Source organism: Akebia trifoliata, chromosome 7 (genome assembly GCF_017979445.1).
Source record: "Akebia trifoliata isolate Shusen 1 chromosome 7, ASM1797944v1, whole genome shotgun sequence".
NCBI classification, from domain to species: Eukaryota; Viridiplantae; Streptophyta; class Magnoliopsida; order Ranunculales; family Lardizabalaceae; genus Akebia; species Akebia trifoliata.
Window position 1 is genome coordinate 28,157,866 of NC_141381.1, and position 23,860 is coordinate 28,181,725.

A 23,860-nucleotide genomic window follows, 5' to 3' on the forward strand; every position below is an offset into this window, starting at 1 on the left:
ATTCAACTACGATTTCATCATACCTAAATACCTCAGGTGTATCAGATCTTCCACTTCATCGGGCAAACCCAATCTTTTCATTTTTTTTATAGATCCAATATCTTTAAAAACTTCACCTCTCATATGACTCGGTCTTTCGACAATCCCACTCAGCTGTAAAAAGGGCCTTCAATCCCAAATATGAATAAAGATTGAACTGGCAGATTTTTCAGTGTGGGTTTGTTATTGCTGGAATGGATTGAAACATGGCAGGCACTAGTAGGTACATTACATACTGGACTGGAAGATGCCATAAATGGAATCTTCGTTTGGGATTATACTTCAGAATCTCTACATCATTCATATGGTACCCCCAAAAAAATTCCAACAGGTTTAACAATTAATTGTAGTTTAGACATTATAATTCCAAAGTTGCATTGCAATATGTCAACCAAATGAGCTATGGATCTAAGCCAACTTCCAATGTAATACATTCAAAATTTTTGATAGATTGGGTTATATAATTTTGTGAATTGGCCGATTTCTGTAAAAAATATATACCAAAATGGCATTGTAATCTGCATACAAAGTGAAGTGCCCAAGCGTCTGAGTGCTCTTGTGCCTCTAAGAGAGAGAGAGAGAGAGAGAGAGAGGTGTTGGCTATTCCACGGTGTTTACATGATCCCTAGATAATGGGAAGACCAGATAGCTTAGTTGGTAAAGTCTATGGGTGACGACACCGTAGACCTTGGTTCGATCCCCGTCACTGTCAGCACCTAGTTAGGGATCCCATTAAAAACAGGCTTGCCTATGTGACCCCATGCCTTATTTTTGGGAAATTCAACTGGCCAATAATGTTATTATTTTTGAAATTTTCAAGGTGCTGGTTCAAGAAGTTAGTTAGCGAGACAATGCATGTCCTCTCTCTCATGAGTCTAACACCTTGTGAAGTCGTCCCAGGGAAGGTGCTAATGGTCCATTTCTCACTTACAAAGGTGGGGGTAGGGTGGCTTATTGGGTGGAAGAAACAATTGAAGGCTTAAAATTCATCTAATGGTTCATTTCCCCTTATGCAGAGAAGGTAACAAAGTAGCTGACAGGTTGGTGTCAATTGCAGCAAAAAATTATTCTAACTTCATCTTCTTAGGTGAATCAGATTTATCACTATCAATCAAAAAGCATCTAGTTGGTTACTTGCTTTGCCTTCCCAAATTTTCACATGAGTTTGATGTAAAGTACGGTTGTGCCCTGGTGATCATGTACATGATTTTCAATCTATTGAAATATGGGTCAAAAATCAATTAAGCGTGGTTCAAGGTAATTTGAGTTGGGCTTGTAACTTATGTAAGTGACACACTTATGTAGTGTTTTTAAAAAGGATTTTGTTCTTTTGTTGTAAGAAGTCTAACTTAAGTCTAAATCTTTTACAGAAAAGAGAGTAGAGAAAGAAAAAAATCCAAGAGAGGAGAGGTTGAGAGATTTGAGAAAATTAAGATTTAGAAGAAGGTGAATCGAATTGATAAAGGGAGTCCTTGTATTGATTTACACTATTTCCTTCATAATGTAATCGAGCTCTAACGCTCATACCTCCATGGACGTAACTTTTCGGTGAACAACGTAAAATCTCATGTTGTGGGTATTGTGTTCTTACTATTTTCTTTGTATAGTTGTTTATCATCTTTACATTTGCTACTATTAATTGAGTTATCCTTCATTACATTTGCTACTATTAATTAGGTTATCTTTTATTGCCATTATGAAACAAGATTTAGGAAGGTAAAGCATATAAGATGTTTGATTAAGTATCTAATAGGTGTTTGACCAAATTACCTAGTGAGCTTTACAACGGTATTTACATACACAACACAAGCAATATAATCTCACGTTGATGCTTAATAGAAAGAAGGGGAAAAAAAAAGAGGAGGAATTGGGTTCAAGTCAAAGATGGCAAAATGCTCAAACCCAAAGGTTAGAAGTCACCAATCATTCAGATGCTTGGAGATTCCTACTTTTAGATTTGGAAATTTTTGGTCAAGCATTTGTATATCCAAGATTACCCATCACGGGCTTTCACTTGCCAAATTGGCTGAGACAATTTATTTGAGAACTTCCATGAACCACAAAGTGTTTCGTTATTTGGGGAAGGCCTAAAAGCTGGTACAAGCTACATGCAGGAGTCTCTTGCAATTGGGATGGCAATCCCTCTGGTTTTTATGATCTTATGAAAAAAAAAATTCTAGAGTGACGCTATCGAGTGACAATAAATGTGAGAATTCATTTCATCATCAAGATTATATTTACAATCCATGTGATACAAAAACAAGCAATTTGGAACCACAAATCAGAATTTTGGCCAAATCACTGGGATGTGTTTGATCTTGTAATTTTCTCTTCCTCCTTTGGGACTCAACTTCCGTGCAAGATCACCATGTAAAGGGTTAATCTTCAGTTCTTTGAGTGTGGTAATTAATTGCAAACCGTCTGGGAGAGTCCTCAAGCTGTAACAATTTTCGAAGCAGAGGTATTTCAAGCTTGGCAGAGCACCTACTTCAAGCTCTGTCCATTCAACTAGTTTTTCATTGTCTATAACGAGAACTTCAAGACTAGGAAACCCATTCGACCCACAAAATTCTCTGCCAATGAGCTTTGTTTTGTAGGCTTCCTTCAAAGTGAGATGTTTCAAATTAGGAAGAAACGGAAGGACCAAATCAGATAAATAGGAGAAGCTTAATGATAGGTGAGTGAGGTTTCGAATTGAGCTGAGCCAGTCTGGCAACTCTGTCAGACGCCCCTCCAAATGAAGAAATCGAAGGAGTGGTGGAGGGGAGAATTGTTCCAAGGAGGGTAGCAGTGAATCCTTACTGTAGCTTTTCTCTACTACTAGAGACAATGAGAGAAGTCCAGTCATCTTCACTATAGAAGTACACAGGTCACTTGTATGATCATCCGACAAATCTCTGACTCCAAGCTTTCTTAATTGCGTCAAGTTACTTAACTCCTTGGCAATGCCACCACCTGCATACAAACCAGTTAGAGTCTGGAGGTTTTTCAATCCCCCTATCCCTCTTGGGACCTTAGTCTCATAAGGATTTAGCCTCGGAAAAAGATATGGCCCCCTATCCATTATAAGGTGCCTCAATTGTACAAGATTCAGAATTCCACTTGGTAGGACATTCATTCCACAAATAGAAAGAGTTTGTAGGTTTTGAAGCCTACTGATGCTATTTGGAAGATTATCCAAACAACATTCATCTAAACCGAGATACCTTAAGTGTATCAGATTCCCCACTTCTTCAGGCATGTTCTTAATATTAATAGATTTGAGGTCCAATACCCGCAAAATTATTGAACTACAGAACATAGAATTCTGATAGGAATTGTGCTTGCGAGGGATCCCACGAATAAATAAAGATCGTAATGGGAGATTTAAAATTTTGAAGTTGGGTGGGCTTTTCTCTTTCTCTTTCTCTTTCTCATCAATGTCCTTGATTGAGACATGGCGGGCAGAGATTGGGATGTAATAATCTGAACTTGCATTGGTAACAAAGAAATTTTCATCCTCTGCTACTCCGAGAAGAAATTTGTGATATCGACTGGGAACAACTATATCCCCGAAGCGAGGTAAAACATGAAGCATTCCCAGGTCAAGTAACTCGTTGATATTTTCATGTGCTACATCCTCCATTCTCTTTCCTTGAATTTCTTGTATTAGTCCTTCTGCCATCAATAGTTGAACCAATTTCTCTGTCTCTATAAAACTGAATCTAAAAGTGCAACAGTACCATAAGCAGGATTTAAGGTAATACGGCAAACTACTGTATTTTAATACAAAAGAAGCCATATAGATTGTTCACCTTCATCATCATCACCACCACTAGATTGAGAAGCGCTCTTCATGTTATTTTTTACCTCCAGTTCTTGTTGATACTTGTTATCCAGAATTTTGTCGAGACGTTGGTTGATCCTCCTCAATTCATTCCTGAATTTGACAATTGTCGACCCATCTTCATCTTGGCTATTCATGAATTGAACGATGAAGAGATCGATACAATCATCTGCACTGTAAATGATTTCTCTCACCTTAACCAACCAATTTTCCACTTCTGGGGTTTGCGTAGCATGTCCAGTACTGAAGTAACTGATCTCAATGAGTTTCCTAATGAAAAATGGGATTTGAGCTTGTAGATCTGAAAGTTTGGTCTTAAGTAAACGAATTTGGTCTTCCACACCCGAAAATGTTTTGGTCTCTTCTACTAACAAGGAATTCACTCTCTGAAGGAAGAATGCTACTAAGGCATCTGCCATTTCTTAATTTCTGATGAAGAGAAGAGATCAAAAACAAGAAACCTTGATGATAATGATGATGTCTTCAACAAAAATGAGAGATCAGTAATACTACATGATACAGATGAAAAGACTAGTCAACAAGGTCTTTTAACAAATTAAAAATACTCATAAAAAAAAAAAAAAAAAAAATTTACCAAAAGCAAACATCTATTTCCATGAAACCAATTGGCAGAGAAAGCAATGTTTTACCTACTTCAATGTCAGTTGCCTTTCTTGACTTTAATCAATTCAAAGTTCCACACAATCATATGATTAGTGCTGGCAATGGATCGGGTCGGGTCAGGCTCATGTCGTGTTGAGGTAAAATATTACCGAACCCAACCCATTTATAAATAAGTATACCTGATAATCTATTTAATAAAATTTTAATTCTTGTTTTAAAAAAATAAATTTTATTTTCACCATCAAAAATAAAATATCTTTACGAAAAATAAAGTCACACAACTGTAAAATAAGTTCAATGGTGAAAAATAATTTTCTTTTAATTTCTTCTTTTAAAGTTTGTAAAAAAAAATTTCTTTGCAATCATGTAGTATCAGATCGTGTTTTTGGATGCCATAAAGTGATGTGGTCAGAAAACTTTCCTTACTAACTACGTAAAAAAAAGTATTTTTCAATATTATTATTATTATTAATTAAGCAAGGTGTATTTCATTATCACATGAGACATGATAACCTTACTTTGTAAGATCTTAAATCTTACTGAAAGTCATTTTGCTAATATATATTAGGATCAAACATTACATACCTCTACATTTTAATGAAAAAAATATAAGTATAAATAAATATTAATTTAAAAATATTTTAAAACACCCTTTATATTTTATAGAATTTGATAAATAAAAAAATATATTATGAAAAAATTCTAGGAAATTCTATAAAAAAATGAGTAATTTAAAAAAATCTTAAATAATTGTTAATATATTTAAAATTACACGTTAATGATAAAATAACTAAACTTGCTTAAACAAGTTGGGCGGATTAACACCTAGAACCCAAATCCAACCCATTTAATAATCGTGTTAGCGGATTGGCATTATTATGACTCAAACCCACTAATTTCATGTTGTTTCCAAGTCGTATTCAAGGATCATGTTCAGATTGCCTCTCCTACTCATGACCAATCAATGTTAGTTGCCTTTCTTGACTTTGAACAATTCAAAGTTCCACACAATCATATGATTAGCGGTAGCAATGGGTCGGGTTAGGTTCATGTCATGTTGAGGTAAAGTATTATGAAAATCTACCAAACCCAAACCCAATCCATTTATAAATAGGTATACCTGATAACCTATTTAATAAAATTCTAATCTTTATTAAAAAAAATAAGTTTCATTTCCACCACCAAAAATAAAATATCATTAGTAAAAATAAAGTCACACAACCGTAAAATAAGTTCAATGGTGAAAAATAACTTTCTTTGATTTTTTCTTTCAAAGTTCATAGAATTTTTTCCTTTACAGTTATATAGCATCAGATCATGTTTTTGAATGCCATAAGGTGATGTAGTCAGAAAATTTTCCTTACTAACTTAGTAAGGAAAGTGTTTCTCAATATTATTATTATTATTAGCTAAGTGTATTTCATTATCACATGAGACATAATAACCTTACTTTGTAAGATCTTAAATCTTACTGAGAGTCACTTTGCCAATATATATTAGGAATCAAACAAACACATACCTCTACATTTTAATGAAAAAAATATAAATATAAATAAATAACTTATTAAGAAAAGTGTTTTTTCTTTTCCAAATTAAAATTTAACTGTTTATTAATTTAAAAATATCTTAAAACACTATTTATATTTTATAGAATTTGATAAATTAAAAAAATTGCTATGAAAAAATTCTAGGAAATTCTAGAAAAAATGAGTAATTAAAAAAAAAAATCTTAAATAATTATTAATATATTTAAAATTACATGTTAATGACAGAATAACTAAATGTGTAAATAGGTTGGGCAGGTTAACACCTAAAACCCAAATCCAACCCATTTAATAATTGTGTTAGACAAGGTTGGTTCTATTATGATCCAAACTCACTAATTCCGTGTCGTTTTCAAGTTGTGTGCAAGGATCATGTTCAGATTGCCTCTCCTACTCATGACCAAAGTTTTAAAACCAAGCTAACCTCTATTTCCATGAAATAGGTAGAGAAAGCAAAGTTTTGTGTAGTTTAATGTTAGATGCCTTCCTTTACTTAAAACAAATCAAAGGCCCACATTCATGACCAAAGTTTTCAAAACTGGACCCATGATCGAACTGAAAATTTTCTCAAATGGTTGAATGAGCATTCAATTGTGGCTCAATTTGATCACACCGATTTGTATTCATTAAATAATTTTTAAATATATAAAAATTAGAAATCAAGTAAGAGGAAAAAAAAAGAAAGGAATTCATGGACTCTTTCGCGAATCATTGGTATTTTCTTCAAATCTACAAAGCTTTTCAACTTCCTTTCTTTAAAAATAATAATAATAATAATAATAATTTTTAGTTATCACAATTTTCTAGTTTTCAAGAATCCGGTTCATGAGAATCGACGGTTCAATCAGTTGAACCCATCAGTTTTGAAAAGCCGACCATTCTTTGTAAAGTACTAGTTCAAAGTGAACGAACTGCCTCAACAGTTGAAAATCACTATAAGAACTTCAGGGAAAAAGTACTACAGAGGATCCGCTCAAATGTTGTAAACAATTAGGATTTATGTAAGATTAATTTTTTTTATGTAATTAATTAATTAAATAATTATTTTAAATTCTGATTGATTTTTTTCTTCATTTTCCAAATAACGAAGGAAGGGAGATCCATGGTTTTGTTCTTGGTGGATTTGAGTCTTGGTTTTTTATATAATTAATTAATTAAATAATTATTTTAAATTCTGATTGATTTTTTTCTTCATTTTCCAAAATGGTTTATGATTCACGATGTTCGTAAAGATCAATTCCCGTCATTAACCATGTTTGCAATTCTTCACTCAATCTCCTTGGACAGATTTTCTTAAGATCTATTATAATTGATTATGTGTGTTGCAAAATATGCAGTAGACAGAAAAGAAATTAATTTATTGAATGTAACATGTTTAGATTAACGAATGATACAAACAAAAAAAGAAATTATTGTTGAAAGGAGATTTGACAAGTTGTAAAATCTTTTAGAATTAATGTATCATATTGATACTCATATAAGAAAATTTTCTGATATTAATTGTGTGTGTCCTACGTTATGGAGATAAAAATAAAATAAATTAATTAAATAAAAAAGAGTGAACAAGTCATAAAATCTTTTGGATACCTTATTGATTATGTGTGTTGGATGATCTATAGAAGAGAAAAAACTTATTCATATGGCTTCCATGTTCCCTGTAATAAGCACTATACTTCGTACATAACACATACAAAGAGAGTTGTTCGACACATGGGTGTTCCAGGAGTTGCATTATCGTAGTGGCGTTTTTGTATTTGTAAACAAAAATGATACCAAATCGCATCTGTTGATGAATCTACACTTCAATTGTTAAAATGCACTTTTGAAAGAGAAAGAGATAAAAGAGAGAGTTGTTTGAAAGACAATGAGGTAAGGCAATCCCCAGTACGTGTACCAAGGCATCCCAATTTACAAAACTAGCCTCATTTAAATGTGCTTTTGGTTGTCTTCCCTTCTTTTCCAACTTTCACAATCTCATCAGACCCTATCAATAACCAAGCAAGTACATGGCTTGATCATCAGGGCCCACCTCTCATGCGACCCATTTTACGCCACCAGAATCATCCGATTCTATGCCATCAATGATGACCTTCATTCAGCTCGCATTCTATTTGATAAAACTCCCAACAGAAGTGTCTATCTCTGGAATTCCATTATCAGAGCTTACGCCCAAGCCCTCAAATTCCACCATGCATTCTCTCTATTCAAACAGATGCGTAATTCAGAAACCAAACCCGATAATTACTCCTTCGCGTGCATCTTACGTGCATGTATGGAAAATTCGGATCAGGTTGGACTGAGAATTGTTCATGGAGTAGTCATCGTATCGGGTTTAGGATCTGATTCGGTTTCTAGTAGTGCACTTGTGAATGCTTACTCAAAACTAGGCTTAGTTGATGAAGCTTGTGGGGTGTTCAATGGGATAAAGGAACCAGATTTGATTCTGTGGAATTCAATGGTCACGGGTTATGGGCACGTTGGATGTTCCGATAAAGGTTTAGAACTGTTTAGTAGCATGAGGAACATGGGGAGAAACCCAGATGGGTACACTCTTGTTGGATTGATATCGGGTTTCGGTGATCCTTGCTTGTTAAAAATCGGCCAAGGAATTCATGGTTTCTGTTTGAAATTTGGGTTTGATTCCAATGCCCATGTAGAAAGTTCGCTCGTGACTATGTACTCGAGGTGTAATTGCTTGCATTCAGCTTGTAGAGTTTTTCGAAGTTTATCTCAGCCTGATTTAGTTCTTTGGTCTTCTTTGATAACTGGATTTTCACAGTATGGAGACAGTGAAGAGGCCCTTCTCTTATTCAAAGAAATGACTAACAAAGGTCAAACAGCAGATCATGTCTTAATTGCTTGTGTATTGGCAGATTGTGCTCGGTTGGCGATGGTTGTGCTTGGTAGGGAGATCCATGGTTTTGTTCTTCGGCATGGATTTGAGTCACAGTCTATGGTTGCTTCTGCTCTCATAGTTATGTACTCTAAGTGTGGTTTCGCTAGTTTTGGAGTTCGGATTTTTGAAATTATGCCAGAAAAAAACATTGTCGCCTATAATTCTGTAATTTTGGGGCTCGGTTTACATGGATTCTTCTCCCAGGCCTTCAGAATGTTTGAGCAGATGTTGAATAAGGGATTTAAACCTGATCAATCAACGTTCTCTGCTCTCCTCTGTGCTTGTAGTAATGCTGGATTTGTCAAAGAAGGTTGTAGTTTGTTTAAAAGAATGGTAGACGAATATGGTATCCCAGCAAGGCAGGAGCATTACATATACATGGTGAAGCTTCTTGGGAATGCTGGAGAATTAGAAGCAGCTTATGATCTTATCCAGACCATGGCAATGCCTCCAGATTCTGGTGTTTTGGGTGCACTATTGTCGGGTTGTGTCATTCATGGAAATTCCAAGTTGGGTGAGATTGTGGCCCGTCAGCTCTCTGCGTTTGTGCCCAAGAAAACTGCTTATAGAGTCATGCTTTCAAACATATATGCCTTGGATGGGAAATGGGATGATGTGCAGAAGTTGAGAGATGATATGATGGGAGCAGGATTGCGGAAAACGCCTGGTATTAGTTGGATTGGAGATGGTAATATCTAATTAATGTCTTTATCATCTCCTACATTATATCCCAACTATATGGGACGGACAACTGAATTGATTTGGGACCTCAACCCAACCTGGAGCATTGTCCATTTCAAACGCTTGTGCGTGTGGACCGTGGAGTAACTCAAGTTTGACTGGGCTCCCTCTTCAAGCTTGGGAAACTCACCCTTTTGTTCTTCGTCACTCCCAGGCTTCTAAGTTGGGTCAAGCCTTCACACCCCCGCTGAACATTGCTGTCAACTTCCATTCCATCTGACACACTGATTTGTAAGTTCCAGAAGACTCTCTAGAAGCTGATTTAACTATTATCTCATCAGGCCTAAATGCACTTTCTTGGGCAAGCTCTCGATCGTTACATCCTCTAGTCCCAACTACAAAAACATAACCTCCCATAACACAAGTCTTCAACAATCCCATTCAGCTTCAGAAAGGAGGTCAATCCCAAATATGAATATCAAAGTGTTCTGACTGTTGGAATGGATTGCAACATGGCAGGCAGTAGGAGGGAAATAAGATTTTCCAAACTTGTATATGCAGTAAGACTAATGATGCATGCACGCGGTAAATCATACGCGGTCTGTGTGCGGCTGATGTGGCAAGGGCACAGAACTGCAGATCCTTTTAGTTGTGTATCCCAAAGAAAAAATATCTATGGTTCTGTGCCCTTGCCACGCCAACCACATACATTCATCACGACTCATGCAGCAACTGATATCTATCTTCATCTGGCATTATACTTAAATTATTTGTAGTTTTGGCATTATAGTTCTATTTACATCAAAGTTGCATTGCTATATGTCAACCAACAGAGCAATGGGTATTAGCCCACTTCAAATGTAATAGGTATATTGATTGAATAACTTTGTGAAGTAGTTGATTTCTGTAAAAAAAAATGTTCTTCAAAATGGCATCGCAATTACCCATTCTGAACTTCTAACCCCATCAAAAGCGGTTTACAAAAATTGGACAGTCCACGATTCTTCAACTTGTAAACTAGGGTAAGAAGTTTCGGAACGAACTGATTTTTGGTGAGGATGATCTCTTCATCATAGAGATCATCCTCACAAAAAATCAGTTCAATCCAAAACTTCTAACCCCTATTTTGAAAAATGTTCGGCACAATGTTTGGCTCTCTTTAGGGCCTCCAAACGTGTATATATGTATGATTGGCATTCCAATCTTAATAGAGAATGAAGTGCCTAAGTGCACGTGCACACACGCTTACACTTGTGCTTGTGTGTAAGAGAGACACAAGTCCAAACCATCCCAAGGTGTATTATATATGCTCCCTAGACAACCATCTTTCTGTTTTGCCTAAAAAAAGCGGATCTAGGGCAATGCAGTGATGTTAAGACTTTTTTCTAAATCTTGAGTAAAACTTTCCCCTAATCATCCAATAGAATTTCAGCTTAGAAAATGTTCCTTACAAAAGAAATTTCTACTGTTTTGAAAATGGCCATGATGAAAATTAGCAGGTAACTTGAATATGCCAGTTACCATGTCATACGCATAAGTAAAACTTCAGCTAGGGGAAGGCAAAAAATGATGTAGATTGATATAGAAAAGATTCATAAAATGCCTTGGTACACAGGATATAACTCTAAATAGAACGTAATGGCAAAAATGGGTGGGATATGTTGAATGCTTATTTGGGCAACACACTGAATGACAATGGTGTGCTAAAAAACATTATAAGGAATTCCAAGCAAAGAAGCTCTTATGTTGGATGAATGACATCCCCCCTAATACTGAATGATAATGGTGTGCTTAAAAACATTATGAGGGATTCCAAGCTATGAAGCTCTTTTGCTCCACAATCAAGTAAATTTTCAGTTGGTGATTTTTCATTTCCTAGGAACTGAGAAAGAAAAGTATCCAAAAGTTAACAAAAAGCTAGAATGAAAATGAGCTAGGAAAATAAGGAAAATTGGTTAAGTAAGTTTTCTTTTTCTTTCCTCCTTTATTGATAAGTAACACTGATTATAACACAAATTCAACCTCGAATAAGCACAGAGAGATGTAGAGGAAAGCACAAGGGGCTGTTTTACTTCACTTTGTGAGAGATCTTTATGTAATTCAAAATCCTGTTAAGAGCTTTACCACTATCAATGGCTTCTCTGGCTCTATTCAATGCCGAGGACACGTCTTCTGCACCATCACATCCCAGCAAATGGTCCACCATTCCAGCGTTCAAGACTATCCGGTCATAAGCTGGTCCTTTTTCACCACGAAGTGCTGCTAAACCCAATTCTATATTTCTCAAAACCTATTATATATATATTAAAAAAAGAGACAAATTCATTGTCAGAAAACTCATAGCCAAAAAGGAAAAAAAGAAAATATACAGAGTAAAACAGATAAATGTAATGTCACCCAATAAGAGAAACATGCAGAAGTATTATGAATTCTACTTGAACTATCCATGGTTTTCTTTTAAGCATAGTGACAAAATCGGGGTTCTGGAATAATTCAGCTGGGGAAAATTTTGGAAAAAACGGGAAACAGTTAGCAAAGTCAGTAAAATTTGGAAAAATAAAAACATATATTGTTGACTTATGAATGCTCCAAACGTTAGTTCTCACAAATGAGAGTTGTGCTACGCTCCAAACATTAGTTCGTACAAACTAGAGTTGCATTACGCTCCAAACTCAATTAGCACAAACAATAGTTGCATTTAGCTCCGAACATTATTTCACTCTAGTGGCGTTTTGCTCTAAACGTTACTTCACACAAACGAGCGTTGTGTTTCACTCCGAACATTAGTTCGCACAAATGAGTTACGTTATGCTCCAAACATTAGTTCCCACAAACGAGAATTGTATTATGCTCCGAACGTTAGTTCAAACCGTATTTTAAACATAATATTAAACAAAATTCATATTTTAAACATAATATAAAGCATTTATTTTTCAAAACTCCGCAGCTCAGTTAGGATTATCACTAAAGAGTCACCCCTTACAAAAACAAATCAACGCTTTTTGTAACTATGCTTATAACCAGACTTAGTACTAAAGAATTTCCAGAGAAACTCAACTTGATAAAGATTCATGGTGAGTTAAGAGGGTTGCCCAGATTTATTGAGATCATCTTATAACAAGATCCAAATTTTAGATCATATAGCAAGCCTCACAAGGAAAGCATGCAGACAATCCAGTTAGGCACGGAGGAACTCTTTATGATCATACGATCCTATCTGATTTTCACAACATTGCTCAATAAATCCATGCTCTGAGTAGACATGGAGGCCATCCAAAGCGCAAGTAGGAATCTCGAGTGCTCACGCCCTGTTTTTACAACTACACCTTTCCCTTCCCTACCAATCAGGTGATGAATTTAAGAAACATCACACGGTATTCCATTATTTTCCAAGGAAGAATTATTATACAAAATTGCTAATAGGGTATCCAGCATTTTTATTATTGTCTATCAACAGCAAGCAATTTTGAAACATTTGCTAGGAGAAGAAGACAGAAGAATAGTCAAACCACCTTACCGATCTATCAGTTCTTGGAGTATCAGTGGGCTCAAATCCATAATCTTTAGCATTGACCTCAAGATTGAAAGTCTCACGTGAAACTCCTGCAATCAAGAACTTGCATTGAATTTTATGGTGCAGTGCAAAGAGCCTAAGACCATTAACTATGTTCAAGAAATATGTTCTAAATGACAGAAGCACTTATAGCTGCTTGGACCTAAGTTTCTAAACTAATCAAAGAGAATTAAAAAGAATTAAAAAGCGAAGAAAAAAAAAAAAACACAGAAGGGGGAAAAATGAAGAAGCAAAGGCAGAGGAAGTCTCAATACCATCGACTTCAGAAGCAGATGGATAACTCAATGAACGGAAACCTGAGCAATAGTTCACTGGAAGGCCTTTTGATGCATTTCTTGATCGCAGTCTAGTTGTCATTGAGAGTGCACCTTCTTCACCCTACACCAACGGCAAGATTGAAAGAAAAACTTGGTTACCCTCCAAGACTTTTGTGAATAGAAACCGGACAAATCTAGAGATGGCTTCTTCAGATATATTAATGTTGCCAGAACCACTTCAAAGGCAACTTCAAATTCCAGGATTTTATTTAAATTAGAGGCTCTCAAAATTGGAAATATATAGATATCTGTAAGTGCAAAGACTTTCTGATATAAATGTGAAGTGCCAACCTTAACCACCAAACCAGAATGGATGCCTCTTCTTCTCATAAGCATTAACAAAGGATCCTCATAACCCTCATGATAAAATCCAGAAACAATAGCTTCCTTTCCACTAGCCTGTCAGGAAACAACCTCTTTTTTTTAATAAAATTGTCTCAAAAAAAAAAACAATAATAGAGGCAAAACTACATCAATTTATTGAATATAGCATCCTGGCATGTACATGGAACACAATTCACAGAACATACTATTTATTTCTTTATATGACAATATGAAAAAGAAGTGTCATGCCCACAAGATAAGTCAAACAAAAATCATCATCAGCTGTGTTCTATCCCAAGTTTTTGGGGTCAGTGCAATGAAAACTACTTCCCCATTCAACTTTATCAAAAACTTTAACAAAAGTCAAATATAAGAAAATAAAAAAATTTAGATACAAATAGGAGGCAAAAGAATACCAAGATAGCATTGCGGTATTCACAATATATGCACGCATGTGATATGCAGACTTTATTTATTTATAATATTTCCCTGGTTATAAAAAGTTCAAAAAACTGGAAGAAAAAAAAAAAAAAAAAAGTGGGGCGGGGGGGAGGGGGGGTGATCGTCATCAAAATAGCTGTTTTGAACTTACAATACAAACTTAAACCTCCATTGTGTGCATAAGCTCTGCAGAAAACTAAATGTTATTTGATGCTGAAGTTCTTCAAGGTATCAAATGGCATAATTGATTTTGAATGTGAAGGGCCAAGAATGACCTCATGCGTTATGTAGTGCATTATTATAACTTTTTATTTTTTTGAACTTTTTTATTGAAAGGTAAAATGACTCACTCTAACAAACTGCTGCACTTTTTCAGCTGTTGCAAGTGGTGGGCGTTTTTTAATATGCTCCCTCAATGCTATTAATGAAAAACTGCAAAAGAAACAGGAGTGTTGCACAGCTTATCTATTAGAATAAAATAAAGCTGTGAGTTGCAATTGTATCTTACAGATCATCAGATGCATTAGGTTATGGAAAGCACTTAGACATAACATCCATTACTGGTACCAATATGTGGTCCCAGGTAGTTAATCAAAAAATGAAAAAGTAGATGAGTATGAATACTGAGGCCGTGCCAGATGAGCTTGTTAGTATGTTATCAGTAATTCACTCCTAAAAATATGATATGCTAGGTCACACCCCAGTAGATGATATTGAAATTACAGTGAAAAACTATGCACACGATAACACAGGAAAACAGATATGATTTAATCTTTTAAAAAGAGATGATGAATTCAGAAACTAGTAAGTCTTTTTTCGTATGTTATATCAATCCACTTCAAAAGTGAAAAAGTATATTTAGAAAAAGTAAACAAATAAACATAACATAAAGATTGCATAGGATGACTTTATCATATTTAAGGCCAGGGCTAACACTATAAAAAAAAAACAAAAAAACAAAAGTATAGCAGAGAATCAAGAAAATTCAAATATAGAAAAGCATGATCAATCTTGATAAGATGATAAGAATGTATCTTATCTCCAATATAATAAGACATGTGGAAATGGTGAGAAGAGAAGGTACTATTTTTTTTTTTTTTGATAAGTATAAATTCATTAACGAGAGGAAAGAATACAATAGAGACCTACAAGGCAGTCAAGGTGACCAACCCAAAACGCTCCTAACAATCTATCAAAGCTTCCCATCTAAAGACAAAGTCTTCATAGAAAGTTTGAGGTCGCCCCTCTAAAGATTCATGCTTCTCGACAAGTACTATTGAGATAGGGAAAGGTTCTCAAGCCATCAAAGAAAGGCAAATAACCACCACACCAGTCTCATTAAAATATCATCTAACTTTGTTTTTCTCCATAAAAGAAATTATGTAGTCTTGAATCTTTTTTATCTCATCTTAAGATGAATGAGGGCATCAATAAATAAATATCAAACATAAAAAACCCAAATTACTTGAGTGAGGGGACTAGTATGAAATCCATGGAGCATGCCAGATCACAAATGTCAAAATTGTTAAATTTCACAATTTCTTAAATAGTTTACCACAAATCAAGGAGCGGTCTCCAAGGGCCGACACCGCTTCCACTGCCTCCAACGGAAAGAGGCAATTATTTGCCATCATTAGTGACAGCAGAAAAGCTAACAAGTCCACTACTGCTCCTATAAAAAATAGCACATTTATATGTGCCAGGAGAAACCAATTAAGAAGAAAGTATTCCAAACTCATGAGCTAAGGTGGGTCTCCCAAAGTTATCTTGCACATAGGGGAACCCTATTCTATCCCAATGTCTTTATTGTTGAAAAACAAAGGGCTACTACCCCCAAGAACTTTTCCTAAATCCCACAAAAAATATCATAACAAATTTACACCTTTACATATAAATAACAAAAAAAAGGTTGATGGAGATGAAAATGGATAAATGAACGTACAAAGATGGGTGAGCTTCACGTTGACTAACATATGCAAAACCAACATCCTCATCCTGAAGAAAGCGTGGATTTACTTATATATAAAATATAAAATAAAAGTAAAAAACTACAAAAGTAGATTTGAGAAACAAGCTTAGTGATGGAACCAGTAAAGATGCATGTAGGGATCACAAGTTCACCTCAAGAAGTTCTTTTGCTTGCAGTAGGGATAAGTGAGTATTTGCGCCCATGAACTTCAACATTTGCTCTTCAGTTACACCTCCCTGAATACCTTAACAATCCCACATTTCAAAGGAAATTCGTACCAGATACAACAAAGCAAGCAGCAACTGCTTTCATTATACAGATTATGAAAATTTTGTGATTAACTGCAAAATTACTTTAAATCATTTTTTGCTTACCTTAGGTGGCATCCATTCCACACCATGAAGCAGGCAAGATTCCCCATAACAGGCTCTCACCGCAGAAACAAACAATGTACTCCTGAAGAAACGTGTATTTCCATCATAAGATTCACCGTAATGAGTCAAAGATCGAACATCAGCAACTGGAGGAGGACCTGATAAAAAAACAAGATGAAAAAAGTACAGGTAAATTTTGAGACATGACTTGTGAGATGAATAATATTGGTACTTTCTATGGGGTACAAGAACTAAATCATCCCACGTAATTGATATTAAATACTGGCTACAAGAAACAGAGTAACAAAAACATTTCACAGACCCATTGCTTCTGAATGATTTCAAAAAGTTCTTTTAGTCACCATGTTAACAATATTTTTATCTTTTGATCGGTACCATGTTAACAATATAAACCAAGCACAAGACCGTATATGGCATTTACACACAAAAAATGGGACTGCAAGACTCCATCTTAAAGTAATTGTGTAACACCGTCATGTTGCATTATACATACACACGTGAAACAATGATTCATATAGACATTCAACCAAAAAAAGATAATGTTTATGGTTACATGATAAAAATGGTGCACCAAAGGTTGCATCAAGATGCACGGCACGTATGTTGCTGATAACATATAACAGCATAGTTAAGTATTTAGATCCTGATTAACATGCATTAAAGAGAACAGGTATAGTGGTGTTTAAGGAGACCTAAAATAATTCAAATTAAAAAAACCATCAAATTTTCACTCTCGGGAGAAGCATATTTACTTTATAGACATTAGACCAAAGAACAGAAAATCAAGAGAAGAATTGGAGACATTATTACCAAGTTCATTGTCAAAAGCAAGGCAATAGGCTTTAAGCTCGCGATCCGTTTCTATATTCATGCGTTGACCAATTAGGAAAGCCGAAAGCAATGACTCTCTCACTCTTCCTGACATACTATCTTCTACCGGAAGAACATCTCTTAAAACACCTTGGACCTCATCGAAGCCAAGATGACCACCGGCCAAAACTTCTCTCAGGTCACCCACAAGTCTCATCTCAGCAATGTCATTTCCAACATATTGGGGGCCAATTGAACTACCTATCCCCATTATTGAATCTTCAGGATCTGCTATGAAAACTACATCTGGCGGAAGAGCCCGGACCAGAAGTGGCCAATAAGTGTCCATCGCTCGCTTTTCCCCTTCACTCCATTGTGTTGCTTCAGGAAATGCATTTGCCCGAATTGTCATGGCGGCAAAAAATGCCCCGAGCTGCGCTTTAGAAACTTCTTCCTCATCTTTGAGCTCCCCATTGGCTGAGAGTACACAAATAAATCAAAATATCAAAAACGAGAAAAGAAAATTCAAAGAAATAACACTCCTACAGCTTTTGATTAACATGTTCCCAAATAACTCCAATTTGAAATTTATGTCTTTTTCCCGCAAATGATGCTTTTTTGCTCGAAGGAACTCTTAAATGCACCTTTGGCATAATAGTAGCAATCCAAACAGGCATTTAAAATTAATCTGTTATCTTCTAAATCAAAGAAACAACATCTTTATAGGTTTTGATTAACGATTTCCCCAAAAATCCAATTTGAAATGTTCATGTTTTCTTTTTTTGCCCCAAAAGATACTCTCTTTTTTCTCATTCGAATAATCTCTTAAAAACACATTTGGCATAATAATAGCGATCCAAACCGACCTATAAAATTAATTTATTATCTTTTAAATCAAGGAAACAAGATTCTTATATGTTTTGATTAACGCTTTTTTCCCAAGTAAATCCAATTTGAAATGTTTGCGTTTTTCGCCCCAAAAGATGTTTTTTTTTTTTTTTTCTTCTTTTCGTTTGAATAACCTCTTAAACACACATTAGGCATAATAGTAGCGATGCAAACAGACCTTTAAAATTAATCTGTTATCTTCTAAAAGAAAAAGTTGATAAAATAAAGAGGAAAAAAAGAAAAGAAATTACCTGATCTGAGAATTGTATCCAAGACCTCGAACGCCTGCTTTTCTTCAAGAGGCTTCGTCTGCGTCGGCCCTGTACAAACCCTAGCTTGAGCTTCCAACACAGTCTGATTTGGTTTCGGGATCTTCGAACTTCGATAAGAAGTTGAAATCGAGGGATTTCGAAGTTCAGATTCCAGAAGCCCTAATTGATCAATTGTTGTCGAATCCAAAGCAACTCTTGCAATCGAGCCCCTCTTTCGCCCAATCGAACAGAGCTTTTTGTTTAAATAGAATTTAAGAAATGGTTGGTTCTGATAGTTCGTCAAACATCGGTCATTGGTGCTTTGGATTGAAAGGAAGGATGGGGACTTAGGGTTTGGATTCAGTAGAGCTTTCATGGCGGTCTTGTTTATTGTTCTTCTTCTACGTCAGAGGCTTGGAGGGAGCGAAGAGCGCAGACTGTCTGTTTAATTGCTTTGGAGTCGTGCTACACTGCATGCATTGGACGCTGGGCCTAACGCTGAGTTGATCTTACAATGCACATATAACCATAGATTTATTTCCTCGAAATACAAATTATAAATTCAACGGTTGTCTATGCCCTTCCAGTCAATTCAGTGTTGGACTCAGTGTCGAACGTAGGCAGTAAAGCATTACCGCTAATATGTCATCATCGCTTCGACTCTTTTCATAAATTAAAAAATTATATTGCCGCACTAATTCAATATATAATAATCTAACTGTCATTCAATATTATTATTTTTTTCTCAGTATCAATTCAATATATGATAATCTAATAACGATATAGACACAGCGAGGGGTGCAACTTGGTTGGTTCAGAGCAAAATCGGAATCAAATTGATCGTCAAATCAGAATTAAACCATTTGATCTAGAATCAAACCAATCCAAACCGACCTTAATTCAGTTTGGTTCCATGATTTAAAAAAAAATATACAAATTAATTAATAAAATAATGGAAAATACCTTCGTTAGTCATAATAGTTGGAGATAGCTAATCGTCGCCTTTGTCATTACTAATGGAGAAGATTAGAGGAAGGAGAAAAGAAGAGACCAATTGCAGCCCGCAACCCTCACCCGTAAGAGATGACTAATGTGAGTGAGAGAGAGAGAGAGAGAGAGTCGAAGAGGCGACCTGTCGCTCGTCGGAGTTGAGAGAGCCCGAAAGCCACTAACCCTAGCCGCATGCCCGCAGTCGCGAGAGAGAGAGAGAGACCGACCAGCCATCGGAGTTAAGAACAACCAACAGCCAACAGCGCCAACCCGCAGCTATAAGAGACAATTGAGAAACGACAAAGAGAGAGAGAGAAAGAGATGGTAGTTAGGGTTTTTAAAATGAAAAAAAAAAAATTATATTTAAAAAAACTATTGGTTCAGTTTTCGGTTTGGTTCAGTTTTTTATTAAGTCTGAATCGAGAATTGAACCGAACCTATCGGTTTTACATTTTAAAACTCGAAACCGAACCGTACTTAATAAAAATCAAACCAAACCAATCCAAAACACACAGTTTGATTCGATTCTCGGTTTGAACCGAATTAACTTACACCCCTAAACACACCCATACAGGTTCAGCCTCTAAAAAAATTAAACAGTAACAAATGGCACATTATTCCATTTCAATATCAGCTTCGAATTAACAACCATGCAAATCTTGCGAGTTGCATGAAAGCTAAAATAATTTAAAATACTTGATTGTTTCACGTTCTACATTGCCTCCATTGAATTTTGGATATTTAAAGCATTAACGAGGTTGTGCAAATCTATTGAGGTGTTTTTTCTTGACTTACATCAAATAACTCAATTCTCTTTGATGTAAGGTTCTCTTTCTCCACAAACACGTAGGGTCATCGGTGTAGTAACTAGGGGTGCACACTGGATTGGGTAAATCCGAGAACCGAATCAATCCGAAGTTTTTTGGATTGGATTGATTCAGATTGAGCATGGCTTAGTTCGGGTGCAAATTGTAAAAAAAAATTTCCGATTGATTTAGTTCAATCCTGAATTAGGGGTATAATAGAACCGAACTAATCCAAAGTATCTATTATAATATATATTTTTCTGTATTAAATTTTATATGCTTTAACAATAAATTTCAAAAAAGAATGATTTTCTCCAAATGAATTTTAATTTCCTTTTTATTTCATTTTATGAGTGTTTTGTGTCATACTCATATTTGAGTATGATTCTAATATTTATCTTCTTTCCCTTTTCATTCATTATGGATCTTTGAATTATAAAAATTTCTCTATCGATCACTCTCCCACTTGAAATCTCCATGAAATTTTCATTTTTTTAAATAAATTCTAGTAATTTTTGGTGTATAGATAGACCGATATAAGATTGGACTAAGAGTTTGTTATTTTTATATTATGTGTGATGCTTTGTTTATGTTGAAATAATAAGTATGTTGATGTTTTGTTTAATATTTATTTTGCTTAATTTTAAGTTTTAACTATTTTAATTTTACTATTGAAAATAATAAGTATGAGAATCGAGATCTGATCCGATTCAAAATTGGTTTGGATTGGTTCAGTTCTATAGGGTAATTGGATTGGTTCAGTTCCAAATTTGTAAAACTGATCATATTGCATTCGGTTACAATTTATCAAAATCTGAACCATGTGCACCCCTAGCAGTAACTATCAAAATCCTTTGACGGCTCATGTTAGCATTGAAGTTACAGAAAATAATAACTAAGAGCTTCAATCACCTTTCAAAAGTCCTTTCTTCCAAAGTCTTGTTTCCAATTTATAGGTTAACTCCTTTCTTAATTATTCAGTTTACCACGTCACCCCCTTTCCTTAATTAAGGGCATTCGTATTTACCATGGACTTAACAACTTTATAAATCCTTGGGCTTGTTGGTAGAAAGCTCTTATATAATAGGAAGTCATTCATTTAAGAAAAACGTGATTGACACAGTCCATCACTCCAAGATTCTCTTGATACCCTTCCCATTCGAACTCAAAGATAACAAAATAGCTTGTTCTATTACTTTGCTCTAATTTTCCCCTCTTGCCTAGGGATGGGCAAACACTCAGCTCAACTACACCATGTTGAATGGAACCAATGAACTTCTAAGGTAACACATTTGAGCATTGTTACTCAGCCACCGTTCCATTTTCAGATTTTGATCCAATTCATCTTTTAGCCTATACAAAATCCATTGTGAACTGATCAATCTCGATATTAGCATGTGAGTCATAAAGATTTTTTTCCATTTACAATAATTGCAAATATTTTCATCTATTCTTCTTCAAAGTTCTTTGATTTGATTCGCTCGGCACGACATATATTTACTCTCATGCCTCTCGAAGCTTATTTGTGAGGAGTTCTACTTTCACCCATCATTTAGACTCGATGCACCCACCGAAAAGAGACAATTAAAAAAATGATGACATGACCAAATTGTCCCTAACAAAAAACTCTCCACGCCCACTTTAAAAAAGACTAACTTTTTGCTCAACAAGAAAATATCAAAAAATTTCATTGTGATTTGGTAGGATCTTATTGAATTTGACACTAGTATGTCCCTATTGAATCTTTGTTACAACATTTGACATTGACCTACCAAAGAAAGTTTTGTTTGATTTTTTTTTTTTTTGATTGTCGAGATTTCCTAATAATCCCTAGATCATGATTTATATTCTACTTCGTAAATTTAAGCGTGTCGCTTCTTGTATTATGGAATCCTCGTCAAAACTTTTGTAAATGCAAATAAGAAGAAGAATAATGAAAAAGAATGAGACAGAGACAGAGAAGGGGGAGAAAGAGAAGAAGAACAAGAATGAATGAAATTCAATTGGGGCAATGGTTGTGTTGAGATTGGAGGGATTTTAGAGAGGTGCAAAGAGTAAGTGGATGTAAAAAGTCTAAATGGTGGGTGAAATGCTCCCTTATTTATAGATGTGGTTATCCCTTCTCGCCATAAATTAAATTAATTTAAGTACAAATAAAAGTTGGTGTGGCAATATATACTTGGAGACATACCTGACCAAAGTCAATTTTAATTGAAAAATGTAAAAAAGCAAAGCAAATTAATTTTCCTGTAAAAAGATAAAAGGAAAATACAATGAGGTTAATTAAATAATAAGATAATCTTCCTCAAGATAAACTCATGATCCAGACTTGGGATCATTAACACGAGCCCCTGAACATTAATTGTTGGGTCATTAACACAATGTATTATAAAATAATTCAAACTGACAAGCTTCACATTGACGAGATGGCCAAGATCACACGTTAGGAACAGAGGTCTTAAGTCTGAATCCCTCCTTAGGTGTCACCCTAAAGGATTTATCCCAAAAAATTGCCTAGCGTATCGTGGTGGGAGGGGATTGCACGTGCCTCCGATGACTAGTTAGGTGTTTTAAGAGGCCCAAATACCTTAAGTCCAAAAAAACAAAAATATTAAAGAAAAAAACATGAAAGCTTACTTTCAACTCTCCTTGATGATGAATTATTCCTTCAATTAAGCTCAAACGACTAGATCTTTGCAACAATCCAAAACTCTCTTTAACTTTGTACCTTGATTTTGTTGGTACTACAGGCCTTATTTGGCGTGCATGTAAGTGAGGTGCTTTTGATCGATTGGATCGTATAAATATCCCTTCAATACAACATAAGTCATTGAAAATATCTCAAATAATTCTACATGAAAATCAAAATCTTTCAACACACTAACTCCCATTAATTTGGGATCCAATTTGAGATTTTTCCTTAGGAGGTATCATAAAGAAATTGGATGTCATAACATGGATTCTAAAATTAACACGTAGAATTTGATATAAACCAAAAAATGAAACATTATTTCACACCACCATAATAATAATAAAAGTAACATGAGCAGTTTGTTATGAAGCAAATAAGGGAAAATTATTTAAAGGACCTTCGTGAAGGGACTTCTTTCTAAATAGTCCCTAAGTTTTGGATGGTCTTTTAATAGTCCATTTAGTAAATTTTTCTTAATTATCCCTGGACCTCATTACTCACATTTCTCACGTATTGAATGCCTTAATCATTCAAAATTCTCATTTTCATCCAAAAATTTGGATTTTTTGACATCTCAATCGAGTTCCCAAGATTCCATTCTGTCGGAAAGGATTTAAGAAGGAAGTTATCATTTTCAAGGGTTTTTCCAAATATTTTGAAGATGTATGTTAAAAACTTCATTTTTGTTTTCTTAGTTTTTGGAGGAAAATCGATCAAGAATGGTTCTTGTAGGTTGAAATCATCTAAATGAGTCATTACCTCAAGTATTTAGTCACTCTTTCCATATATTTTA

The 23,860-nt window shown here is 35.0% G+C and overlaps 3 protein-coding genes across 3 annotated transcripts; 1 reads left to right on the top strand and 2 right to left on the bottom strand.

Annotated features, from left to right (window-relative positions):
- Positions 1–2,234: 2,234 nt before the first annotated feature.
- Positions 2,235–4,415, bottom strand: LOC147398773 (disease resistance protein RPP8-like). Its single transcript, XM_086448070.1, has 2 exons — positions 3,834–4,415; positions 2,235–2,994 (listed from the first exon to the last, which is right to left on the bottom strand). The coding sequence occupies exons 1-2, from the start codon at positions 4,282–4,284 to the stop codon at positions 2,321–2,323; spliced, it is 1,125 nt and encodes a 374-aa protein (XP_086304196.1). The 5' UTR covers positions 4,285–4,415; the 3' UTR covers positions 2,235–2,320.
- Positions 4,416–7,599: 3,184 nt separating this feature from the next.
- Positions 7,600–10,416, top strand: LOC147398774 (Tetratricopeptide repeat (TPR)-like superfamily protein). The gene has a single exon (XM_086448072.1). The coding sequence runs from the start codon at positions 7,964–7,966 to the stop codon at positions 9,626–9,628; it is 1,665 nt and encodes a 554-aa protein (XP_086304198.1). The 5' UTR covers positions 7,600–7,963; the 3' UTR covers positions 9,629–10,416.
- A 1,136-nt stretch (positions 10,417–11,552) lies between these two features.
- Positions 11,553–19,130, bottom strand: LOC147398775 (uncharacterized). Its single transcript, XM_086448071.1, has 10 exons — positions 18,580–19,130; positions 17,441–17,917; positions 16,610–16,767; positions 16,388–16,471; positions 16,209–16,261; positions 14,617–14,698; positions 13,793–13,900; positions 13,439–13,562; positions 13,128–13,213; positions 11,553–11,900 (listed from the first exon to the last, which is right to left on the bottom strand). Exons 1-10 carry the CDS (start codon positions 18,953–18,955, stop codon positions 11,679–11,681), a joined length of 1,770 nt encoding a protein of 589 aa, XP_086304197.1. The 5' UTR covers positions 18,956–19,130; the 3' UTR covers positions 11,553–11,678.
- Between the last annotated feature and the right edge of the window lie 4,730 nt (positions 19,131–23,860).

What these genes read in the sequence shown, in the direction of transcription:
- LOC147398773 (XM_086448070.1), bottom strand. Translation starts at nt 4,284, where the DNA reads ATGGCAGATGCCTTAGTAGCATTCTTCCTTCAGAGAGTGAATTCCTTG. An exon ending in TGGTGGTGATGATGATGAAG is followed by an intron (nt 2,995 to 3,833) that starts GTGAACAATCTA and finishes GTTTGTATGCAG; the next exon opens with GTGGTGGCATTGCCAAGGAG.
- LOC147398774 (XM_086448072.1), top strand. Translation starts at nt 7,964, where the DNA reads ATGTGCTTTTGGTTGTCTTCCCTTCTTTTCCAACTTTCACAATCTCAT.
- LOC147398775 (XM_086448071.1), bottom strand. Translation starts at nt 18,955, where the DNA reads ATGAAAGCTCTACTGAATCCAAACCCTAAGTCCCCATCCTTCCTTTCA. An exon ending in TGGAATGGATGCCACCTAAG is followed by an intron (nt 16,472 to 16,609) that starts GTAAGCAAAAAA and finishes TAAGGTATTCAG; the next exon opens with GGAGGTGTAACTGAAGAGCA. An exon ending in CGTGAAGCTCACCCATCTTT is followed by an intron (nt 14,699 to 16,208) that starts GTACGTTCATTT and finishes TTTCTTTTGCAG; the next exon opens with TTTTTCATTAATAGCATTGA.